The sequence below is a fragment of the Mesoplodon bidens genome, assembly GCF_964165515.1.
Source record: "Mesoplodon bidens genome assembly, chromosome: 2".
NCBI lineage: Eukaryota > Metazoa > Chordata > Mammalia > Artiodactyla > Ziphiidae > Mesoplodon > Mesoplodon bidens.
In genome coordinates, this window is record NC_138177.1 from 79,490,523 (window position 1) to 79,502,566 (window position 12,044).

Sequence of the window (12,044 nt, forward strand, 5' to 3'; positions counted from 1 at the left end):
CAGTAAATAAAAAGCATTCATAGCAACTTGAGAATTAAGGTCATGGATTATAAACAGCCAACAAACATTTGAAAGTGTTTTCTGAAAGAAATGACCATTAAAAAAAGTCCCCTCCCCACAACCCTTCACATCTCCCAGTATTTGTGCCCTCGTGCAGTCTCTTCCCCGTGAATCTAAGCTGTCTTCATGGCTTGCTTTTGACCAACAGCATGCAGTTGGGATGATACTGAATGGCTTCCAAGACTAAGTGATAAGTAGTCTTGCAGTTTCTGCCTGAGTCTCTTAGAAAGCTTGCTCTGGTGGAATTCAGCAGCTACGTAAGAAGTACAGCTACCCTGAGACCACCATCCTGTGAGGAAGCCCGAGCTAGCCACATGAAGAGCATGTTTGGGATAGAGAGATGTGCAGCCAGCCCCAAGAAGTTCTAGTTATCCCAGCTGATGTTCTAAATATGTGAGCAGAGAGGTCATAGCACACGTCCTGTTCCAGCTGTCACCTGATTGACTCCAAGTGAGAACTGCCCATCTGAGTAATAGTCTTTTAAATAGTATATATATTTCAAAGCCTAGGGAAGTTTCAAGAGTTTCATACACTTACCACATTGTTCTCCAGGAAACACTGTACTAACTTACACTCTGTCCACTATGTGTTCCCATTTTACCTCGTTTTTACTAAATTACAAAGACAATTACTCAGTGTTAGCAAAAATGAGGTGAAATGAGATCTTAGTACAATGTTTTCTGGACAGCAATGTGGCAAGAATATGAAGCCCTTGCAACCTAGCCTTTTAAAGAAAGATTCAGCATTGTAGACAAAGATTTATGTTTAAGGATGTTAATGACAGCATTATTTATAACATAAAAATGAAATAAGCTAAATGCCTGCAATATTGTGATTTATAGGAAATATATATTTGGTTATCCAGTTGGTCAAAATATATTTCTCATATATGGTCTTTCTCCACAGTCCCTGTCTCAGAGCTCCCAATACTCTCCTAATTTCCTAACTGTTGAGAGTGATAGGAAGTGTCTTTTATTATGTTAATATGGTGACCTTTAGAAAGCAACTAAGGATGTGGGCTGGTTACCAATGGAGCAAACCCTGTGATTAGAGGGTTGTAACTTTCAGTTGCCTATACCCTGACCTCTGGGGAGGCGACAGGGGCTGGAAGTTGAATCAATAGCAATGCCCAATGATTTAATCAATCATGCCTATGTCATAAAGCCTCCATAAAAACCCAAAAGAGGGCTTCCCTGGTGGCGCAGTGGTTGAGAATCCGCCTGCTAATGCAGGGGACACGGGTTCGTGCCCCGGTCTGGGAAGATCCCACATGCCGCGGAGCGGCTGGGCCCGTGGGCCATGGCTGCCGAGCCTGCGCATCCGGAGCCTGTGCTCCGCAGCGGGAGAAGCCACAGCAGTGAGAGGCCCGCATACCGCAAAAAATAAAATAAAACCCCAAAAGAGTGGGGTTCAGGGAGCTCCCAGAATGGTGAACCGAAAAGACTAGGGTAGAGCAGTGTGCCTGGAGAGGGCATGGAAGCTCAGTGTCCTTTTCCCTATGTACCTCTTTCATCTGCCTGTTCCTAAATTATATTCTTTTATAACAAACAAGTTACCTAGTGAATAAATGGGTTTCCTGTATTCTGGAGCTGCTCTAGCAAATTAATCAAACACAATGGGGGGGAGGGGTTCGTGGGAATTTCTGATTTATAGTCTGTTGGTCAGAAGTATAGGTAACAACCTGGACTTGAGAATGGCAACTGAAGTCCAAATTCAAGGAGGGGGTCGTTGGAACCTCCAATCTGTAGCTGGTTGTTCAGAAGCCCAGGTAATAACCAGGGCTTATGACTGGTGTCTGAAGTGGAGTCGAGGGTGCAATCTTGTAGGACTGAGCCCTCAATCTGTGGAATCTGACACTGTCTCTGGGTAGATAGGGATCAGAATTGAGTTGAATTCTTGGACATCCTGCTAGTGTTTGAGAATTGTTTGCTGGTGTCTGGGGACCACCCGCCACCCACATACACACACTGGAATTGGTCTCAGAACCATTTAATGCCCAACAAAATTCACTGCAATTTTGAGGAGCACTGCTCCAGATCCTTGCTATCTAAAGTAGGATCTGTGGACTAGCAGCAGGGCATCACTTGGGAGATTGTTAGAAATGCAGAATCTCAGCCCCCACCCCAGACCTACTGAATTGGAACCTGTCTTTTAATAAAATCCTCAAGAGTTTCAGACGCATCTGAAAGCAGAGAAGCATTGCTTAGCTGACATTAAACCCCAGTTCATTGTTCTTTCCCCATCAAGGTTATCTTCTTTGCTTCCTCAAAAACTTCTAATAACTACCCCATGGGGGTGTTGTATTGATCACATAAAATAAAGCCATAGCCACCCAGATTGTTATGTTAGCCTCTCACTGAGATATCATAAATGATGACTTTTCAACTCTACTAGAATTTTTAAAAATTGTTTTGATTATGGAAAATTACCTTAACCAATTTGGACCCTCTCTTCTCTTTTTATTCCAGAAAAAGATATATGGATATTACTGAACATTAAATGGCCACAAATGAGAGTGTTCATTGGTTTTGCCCACATTAGAGATGATTTTCCTCCCATTTTTAGAGAAGAATTTTTCAATTTCAGAATCCTGAATAGATCATTTCCATTTCTCTGCCCCATACTTCAAGATCTCGTTCCCTTTGGCTGCTAATAATGTTTCCACAGGTCTCTTCTAATCTATCCTACCTATTTCACCCGAAGTGTTCTTTCTAGGGTATGGTTGTATCTCTGCCCTAATTAAAGTTTTAGATGCTGCCCCATTTTCTCTAATTTATATTTTTCAACTTAGGATTCAAAGACCTCCATAATGTCTTGAAGTCTATTCTTTATCTCCCCAACTAGATTGTAGGCCCCTTAACTTGTATTCATGATCTTTCCCACAGCATATAAAATTATAAATAGCACTTAGTAGATATTTAATAGATGTACATTGAATTATACTGAGAAAGGTACATATAGAAAAAGGAAATAAATTTCACAAAATGCATAACAAACTAATGAAATACATCAAAATTCATTGCAAAAACAGTTGAGTAAGATATTTTTATCTTATTCACAAAAATTTGCTGTAAGGAAAATTGCAAAATAATATAAAATCAAATGCATAGATATATTCATTTTACAGTTTTTAAAATAGCTATTAATTAGAAACCACTTAAAATTCCTCCCTACCCCAGGAGGAAAAGGGTTTAGTAAATTATGGTATCTCAATATGATGCAGAATTTACGTTTCACACCACTCCTTAAGTATCCTCCTAAACTCAAAGCAGATCCTGTCAACCCACTGCTTAATGGCTTCAATTGATTGCATTTGGAAAACCAAATTTCCTATTTTGAAACTCAGCATATTTCACAATCCATCCCAGTCTATTTTTTATCTTCATTTAGTGCTCTCCTCAGTTAATTTCAAGCTTCTGAGTCATTAAATTGTTGTTGAAACATTCCAGACTCTTTCACAACTTTAAACTTTTGTAACACTATACTACTGCATCTTCATTTGGAAAATTCCTATCTATCATTCAAGAGTCACATCAAATGTCATTTCTTTTTTTTTTTTTACAACTTTATTGGAGTATAATTGCTTCACAATGGTGTATTAGTTTCTGCTTTGTAACAAAGTGAATCAGTTATACATATACATCTGTTCCCATATCCCTTCCCTCTTGCATCACCAAATGTCATTTCTTTGGTGAAGTATTTCTTGTTCTCTCCACTGAGTCAAATGCCCCATTCAACCTCCAAGCTGCCAAAACTCTCTGCTCAGATTGCCCTCAAGGCAAATTAGAACACACAATATTCTGCATTTGTTTCTATGACTGTAAGGTACCCGAAAATAGGATTTGTGTCTTATTTTTTGCATCTCTGTCATCAAAACAGTACCTCAGGGCTTCCCTGGTGGCGCAGTGGTTGAGAACCTGCCTGCCAGTGCAGGGGACACGGGTTCGAGCCCTGGTCTGGGAGGATCCCACATGCCGTGGAGCAGCTGGGCCCATGAGCCACAACTGCTGAGCCTGTGCGTCTGAAGCCTGTGGTCCCAAGAAGAAAGGCCGCGATAGTGAGAGGCCCGCGCACCGTGATGAAGAGTGGACCCTGCTTGCCGCAGCTAGAGAAAGCCCTTGCACAGAAACGGAGACCCAACACAGCCAATAAATAAATAAATAAATAAAATTTAAAAAACAACAACAACAAAAAAAAACAGTACCTCATATATAGTGGATGCTTAATAAATGCTTCGAAATGAATTAATGAGTGAATTATAGAGATTGAATTTGGAGATACTTAAAACTATGATTTTGAAATCTGTATAGGAACACTGAAAATGGCCTATGATATAACTTTAAGCAAAAAGTAATATTACAAAATTAAGGTCACATTCTAATCACCAAATATATAATATTATGTATGCCTAGGGCAATTGTATACCTATGTCTATCAATGTCTATATAATTATACATTGTACAATCTCTCCCCTGTTATATGAATATATTTTATTTATTTTAAATCAATAAAACTTGAAAGTAGGAAAAACAAATTGATTTATTAAGGAGGTAGGATTTTTTCTTTTATTTTTGTAGGAATGCTGCTTATACTACACCTTGATGATAAAAAAAACTTCAACAAACAAGGAATAGAGGGAAACATCTTCAATTCAATAAAGAACATCTACAAAATACCTGCAGCTAACAGCATACTTAATAGTGAGAAAATGGACAATTTCCCCCCCATAAAATTGAGAACAAGGCAAGGATATACTCTCTTACAACTTTTGTTCAACACAGCACTAGAAATCCTAACTAATATAATAAGATAAGAAATGGAAATAAAAGTATACAGCCTGGGAAGGAATAAATAAAATGATTTTTTTTTTGCGCTACACGGGCCTCTCACTGTTGTGGCCTCTCCCGTGGCGGAGCACAGGCTCTGGACGCGCAGGCTCAGTGGCCATGGCTCACAGGCCCAGCCGCTTCGCGGCATGTGGGATCTTCCCGGACCGGGGCACGAACCCATGTTCCCTGCATCGGCAGGCAGACTCTCAACCACTGCGCCGGCAGGGAAGCCCAATATAATATGATTTTTATTCACAGATGATATGACTGTCTGTGTAGAAAATCTCAAAAATTAAAAAAAAAATTCCTGGAACTAATAAGCAATTATAGCAGGGTTGCAAGATACAAGGTTAATATACAAAAGTCACTTACTTTCCTATATACCAGAAATGAAAAATTGGACTCTGAAATTAAAAAAACAGCATCATTTATAATAACATTCCCCCCAAATTAAGTGCTTAGGTAAAAAATCTAACAAAATATGTATGAGACTTATATGTAGATACCATAAAACACAGAAGAAGAAAATCAAAGATACAAATAAATGGAAAGATATGCTGTGCTCATAGATTGGAAGATTCAGTATTGTTAAGATGTCAGTTTTCCCAACTTGATCTGTAGATTCAACACAATCCCAATCAACATCCCAGCTAGCTATTTTGTAGATACTGACAAACTGATTCTAATATATATGTGGAAAGTAAAAAGGCCTAGAATAGCCAACTTTGTCCTTAAGTGTGGACTGTGCCTAGTGACTTTCTTGCAAAGATTATAGTATGACAAGGGAGAAAAAAAAGAGCAACTTTACAGTGGCAAACCCTGATAAACACCATCTCAAGCCAGGTCGTCAAGGTTAACATCAATCGGTGTGATAAGTTTGATAGTGTTTACCATTGATATGATGTGATGAGAACAGACCCTACCTTTAAGGCCTTCCTCCCCAAAATTCATAACCCCAGTCTAACCATTGATGAAAACATCAGGCAAATCCCAGTTGAGGGACATTCTATAAAATACCTAACCAGTAATCCTCAAAACTGTCAGGGTCATCAAAAACAAGGAAAGTCTGAGAAATTGTCACAGCCAAGAGGAGCCTAAGGAGACATGACAACTGCATGCAATGTGGTGTTCTGGATGGGAACTCCTGGAACAGGAAAAGGCCGTTAGGAAAAAAAACCTAAGTAAATCTGAATAAAGCATGGACTTCAACTAATAATAATGTATCAATACTGGTTCATTAATTAGGACAAATGTATCATACTAATGTAAGATGTTAATAGTAGCTGGGCATGTGGTATATGGGAACTCTGCACTATCTTCCTATTAATTCTGTAAATCTAACATAATTCTAAAATTCAAAGTTTATTTAAACATGTTTGTACATAGCACATTTTTTCAAAAAAAATTAAATTAATGAGTGGTAGGGTCCTTTTGGAATGAAGATGTTTGAGGGGGCAGGGGTAGACACATTCCTAACTATTAAATTCGACTTCATTCATTCATTCAGTAGCTATTTCTAAAGTCTCTCTGTAATAAAAACACTATATTAATGCTAAAAAAATCCAAGTCTGTCCCTGTTTCCCAAGGGTTGAAAGTTTAGTACAAGGAGTAGAGCCATGCTTTCCACAGCAGGTGTGTTGGGGTCACTGAGCTAAATGAATCACAGATCTTACCCCTGTGACAATAATCATATATTTGTATTCTTTTTCAAGTAATTAAGACAACAAAGTGTTATTGTGTGTCAACAAAAACCTTCAAGCCCCTCTAAACACCTGATTGGATCCTAGGTGGGGTTCATCACTGTCAACTCACTGCTTTATAAAAGAGAGTGAGGGCAGAGCAGTACTGGGTCAGTGAGTGGGAAAAGAAGCTTCTGCTCCTGCATTTTAGTATTTCCTACCATCGGCGAATAATCTGCCCTCTAGAGATGTATCTTGATTCTATTTCCTGCCTAAGCACATGACTCGCATTGAGTAGGAAGTCCATATGAGAAAAGAGAGAACCAGGGCTGTAACGTAGTGTAATTGGAACTGAATGGATTGGAGGCAATAGTAAGGGCAGAAGAAAGGAGAAAAATGACTCCCCTTCAGTGGGAGGAGTGAGAACAGTGTGGATCTTCTGTTCCTTAGACAGACTCTCAGAATCCCGTGGGACAGAAGCTGTCTTAGGACTGTTGTTCTCAGAGTTGTCTTCACACTGGACTCATCTGGGGAACTCTAAAATACTAATGCCTGGTCCTTACTCCCAGAGACCCTGTTTTAATTGCTCCTTCTCTAATGTGTAGACAAGGTTGAGATCTGCTGGTAAGAGGTCGTGTGGTGGCCCCGGAAAGCTCAGGGCACCAGAGTTTATCCCATCTACCTCAGAAGTCTTTTTTCCACACATCCTTAGCTAAACTGCAGAATGCCTGAGGGCAGTGGCAGGAAGTTATATAACTCTGTATCTCCACACCATCTAACAAAGTCTGAGCTTCAGAAATGTTTGTTCAATGAACTGTTATCGATTTTGTTTTCAACGTGCAATGTGATCCTCATTTATCACCTGGGAAAGCTGGGGTAAAAGCTGAAGGGCAAAGGTTTCCATGTTGGCTGTGCATTAGAAATAACTAGTGGAGAGCTTTATTGACACCCCAGGCCAATAAAACCAGAATCTGGATGGACTGATATCAGTATTTGTTAAAGTTTGTTAAAGTTCCCCAGGAGATTGTTCAGTGTTGCAGCCAAAGCTGACAGCCACTGCTCTACAGTTACCCTCTTTTAAGTATTTTTGTATCCATTCAGTTGTCTTTTTTGGGGGGGAGGGTGGTTGATATTTAAGAATTAAAAACACCTATTCAACTAAGGGTGTTTATTACTTAATTTCACATTTTAAATTAAAATGTATTAAATATGCCTCATTTTACATTATATTATATCCATATGGTACCTTTGTATCACATATACACTTTAGAACCTCACTATGTGAACTGTAATTATCAGATCAGCAGCATCAACATCACCTGGGGCTTCACCTGAAATATAGAATCTTGGCACCACCCCAGATTAATGAATCGGAATGTACACTTCAGCAAAAGCTCCAGTGATTCATGTGCACATTAAAGTTGGAGAAGCACTGCTTTGGTATACTTTAAGGATTTTTAAAATTCAGATTGACTAAAGAATATTAAAAATTATTTTCCAGCATTACATACTTCTTAAAACCTCAGCATTTCATAAGGAATTTATCATTTTAAGCTATTTCGTTCATAAAGTAATATTGCAGTATGAAAATTAAAGTGATACGTCTCACATTACTACCGACTTTTCACCATCAGTCTGGTCTAACATTAATGAGGAGATCAAGAAGAAAGAAATTTATACTGAGTCCCTGAGACCTGTTACAAGAAAGAGAAAGTGGAAGCCCTGAGTTGCCAGTGGCTTACTGGACACCCAGTAGCAATGGTGGAATTCCAAAGTGCTTGGGATGCTCCTATATATGAAACCCCCAATGAATTACAGAAAATTTAAGGGGGTAGGATGGGGGAGAGCAAGACTCCAAATAACAAGCAAGGGGGTCACAGAAAAGCAGATCTCAGAGGCAATTCTTGAGGAAACCAGCATCAGCATGTAAAACATGTTTAATCTGCAATTAATGGATGTTTATAATACCTCAGGCTCCACAACTGTGTAACTGTGGAATAAGTGAGAATGAAGGTCTCTACTTCCACAAACATTCTAAGCAGCCACCCAAGATATTTTGCTTCTCTAGGATTCATTTATATTGGTGCCTAATATATGCCAGGCATCCCCCGTGGCTCTAGAAATATAGCGGTGTTTGTGTGTGCATTTATAATATAGGTAAAATATATGTATGCTATATATAATATGATAGACACAGATGTGGTCTGTCTTAACAGCAGTCAGAGCATTATGATGAAATATAGCTTATTTATTTTCAAGAAAGCAGTTTATAAGGTGCTGAAATTTTGCCAAGAGTATAATCAGAAAAAACTCCAAATTGGGTCTTTAACAGAGAGGAAGTTTAAACCACTTTGGAAATAAAACCTGATAATCAGGTAGGATGGTGGACCCTTCACTAATTTCATGCCTGGTCAGTAGTTGCCAGACCTGGCTAGGATGCTTACCAGACACCACATGTGTGGGCCACACTCTAGGCCTACTGAATAATAATTGATGTTTAGCAATTATTGTGCCATTGTTATTAGTGATGACATAATTATTCATTCACTTAATCCCCACAATAACTCTATGAAGTGGGTGCCAGTATTATCTCCTTCTTAAAGATGACAACACAGAGGTACAGATGGGTTTAATCGTTTTCCCCAAGGTCATAGTAGGATTTGAACCCAGATGTGCTCTTAACGTCTACACCATGTTGTGGCTGGATTTCAAAAGTAAAATTTCCTATTGAGTACAAAAGATTTATTAACAATCTTTTCAGCCCATTCCCAAGACTGATTATGACTGAGGCATGGGTGGTGTGCTAAGGAGTATCCACCCTAGATCGGAATAAGGACGATTGTCAAATAGAGTTAGTCCCCAAGACAGAGCCAAGATATAAAACAACTGTACTGCTGTTCTACTAAGGAATGCTATGAATGAATGAAACCACTTTTAAGTAGCTGGACAACACCGTGTTGGTTTTGTGAAATATGAAGCAAATCTGGACACCTTAATACACTTAAAATACTGGCTTAAAAAGTGAGTTGAAAAGCAAACCCAATGGATGTTGCTTTGGAGATCAGTCAAGGAGGGTGATATTCTTTGACATATAATAAGCTTAACTATCATTTAAGTAAGAAGATACCTTAACTGTTAGTAACAAGTTGCAGGGCTGGGTGTGCATATTAAAGCAACTCAACTTTAAAACTGAGTCTGTGCAAGGACAAGAAAAGCCAGTTGCAGGTGCCCTCTGCCCTTCCCTGAAGATGGGACTACTGCTTTGATTTCTCAAGTGAAGGAGAAGTGCAAAGCAAGGAAGGCGGCCAGATTTTATATCCTATTCAAGCACTAGAATCATTAGAGAATTGTCTAAAGTAAAGAAGGAAGGAAGCAACGAAGGAAGGAAGGTAAGAAATAAAAGAAAAAAAAACAGTAAGAAGAGATTGAAAAGGGGGATTCCTGGAAGGAGTTGTAAGCCGTATTCTAGATCACTTACCAATGAACACAGACCAAGAGCAACCACTTTACATGTCTGCCATTCTGCTACACCCCCCACCAAGATTGTTACCCTTTTCTGGATAGCAGCAAAACTCATTACAGACAGTGCCCAACTTGTGATTTTTTGACTTTACAGTGGTTCAAAAGCGATACACACTCAATAGAAACCACACTTCGAATTTTGAACTTTGATCTTTTCCCAGGTTAGCGATATTTTGTAACATACTCTGGTGATGCTGGGCAGTGGCAGCTTCCAGTCAGCTGGAAGGATCAGGAGGGTAAACAACTGATAGACTTACAACCATTCTGCAACCAAACAACCATTCTGTTTTTCATGTTCAATACAGCATTCAATAAATTACATGAGCTATTCGACACTTTATTATAAAATAGGCTTTGTGTGAGATGATTTTGCCTGACTGTAGGCTAATGTAAGTGTTTTGAGCACGTTTAAGGTAGGCTAGGCTCAGCTATGGTGTTAGGTAGGTTAGGTGTATTAAATACATTTGTAACAGGATATTTTCAATTTACGATGGGCTTATCAAGATGTAACCTCATTGTAAATCAAGGAAGATCTGAAAATGAAAATGATCTCTGTGCCATTTTCACAGACATCAGTAAAGGAAAAAACGAGTGATACCTGCGTCCCATTTTGCTTCCAGCGTAGGGAAAGAGAACCTGCATAGAACCTGAGGTGATGGCTGCTGAGAGGAGGTCAGCAGGTTGAAGTCTGGCAGGTTTAATCACTGTGAAGCCCGTCATACTTCCTGACACGAGGTAAAATATCTTATGCACCTAGTTACGGCGAGAGTTCCAAGTATTAAGGAACCAGGAGATTTACCTGAAACCTCCACAGCCCTCCGATGTCATCAGTCCCTTCAAAGCAGACAGGCTCCAAGCCTTCTTCCAGGCAGCACTTGATAGACGTGAGCCCACTCGCTCCTCCCCCAATCACAGCAATTCTTTTCTTGATCATGGTCTCCAGAGATCTTCACCGGGCTGGGTCAGTGTAACCTGTCCTAAAGAAAGGATGACAAAAGACAGAAAGCACACATCAGTTAACACCTTTCAAAGAAGAGCTTGAACGTGGTATTTAGATAAATTCTGCAGCAGCAGGTGCCTCTGGGGAACCCAGATTCCATTGTCCTCGTGGACCACCGGGAACTACTACACCTTGGATGGGTGAGCCCTGTGCCTGGAAGACCCAGAGCTGAGACCCAGAGCTGAGAGCTCTGCTGCAGTACCCGACCTCGCTGCCTTTGCTCCAACTGGCAGATCCTTCAGCTGCGATCTGGAGGGCACTGCACTTTCAGCTCTTTGCAAAGAAATGTAAAGCAACAAAGTACACACAGCAGCAATAGCCAATGTGGAGGGGCTGTTCAGCTCCACCTCCTTTCAGGCAACACACCGCCCACTCAGCAGCACCCATTACCCCCACAGAAGGGATAAAATGTGGGCCAAACCTGCTCTGGGCAGAAAAAATTAACCCTATGACCTCTCTGTTTTTCACCTGCAGTTGCCCACATTCTCAGCTACTCTCAGGGGAGACCCTAGGGGTCGGAATCTCCATCACCCGCCCTTCCCATTCACTTTTAACTTTCTGGTGTTGTCTTATAGTGACAAACTCCTACTGGTGAAGGGAAACTGTCACCAACAACCCCGAAGCAAGTCTTGCTCCAGAAGCTTACGCGGAGAACATCTATCTTTCAGGAGAACTGTCAGAACCCATCCCAGCCCCTCATCCACCTCTCCAAGCCAACCCCCAACCCCACAAATCGGATCTTTGGTTCTCTGCTAAGGGAAGAAATTTACTTTAAAATACCCATGCACTGAGCTGGGTGCTGGGGTACAGTGGGGAGTGAGGGGATTAAGTTTCCTACTTAGAGGAGCTTATAGTTCAGTAGAGAAGACTGATACACAGATAATTTCAAAAACATAAAAATACTGTAAAAAAGAACTTTCCTCACACAGCTACCTGTGTGATTACAAACACAAA

At 40.1% G+C, this 12,044-nt stretch overlaps 1 protein-coding gene across 2 annotated transcripts in view; it reads right to left on the reverse strand.

The window, feature by feature from the left end:
- Positions 1–11,362, reverse strand: part of LOC308608959 (flavin-containing monooxygenase 5-like) — a 31,130-nt gene extending 19,768 nt beyond the window's left edge. The window contains exons 1-2 of one of the 2 annotated variants that reach the window (XM_081222354.1): positions 11,298–11,362; positions 10,890–11,067 (exon numbers count right to left, since the gene is read on the reverse strand). In XM_081222354.1, coding sequence (XP_081078480.1) covers positions 10,890–11,024 — 135 coding nt within the window. In that variant the 5' untranslated portion in view covers positions 11,025–11,067; positions 11,298–11,362. Of the gene's footprint in view, positions 1–10,889; positions 11,068–11,221 lie in introns of both variants that reach the window. The other variant, XM_081222353.1, reaches the window with a different exon arrangement.
- Between the last annotated feature and the right edge of the window lie 682 nt (positions 11,363–12,044).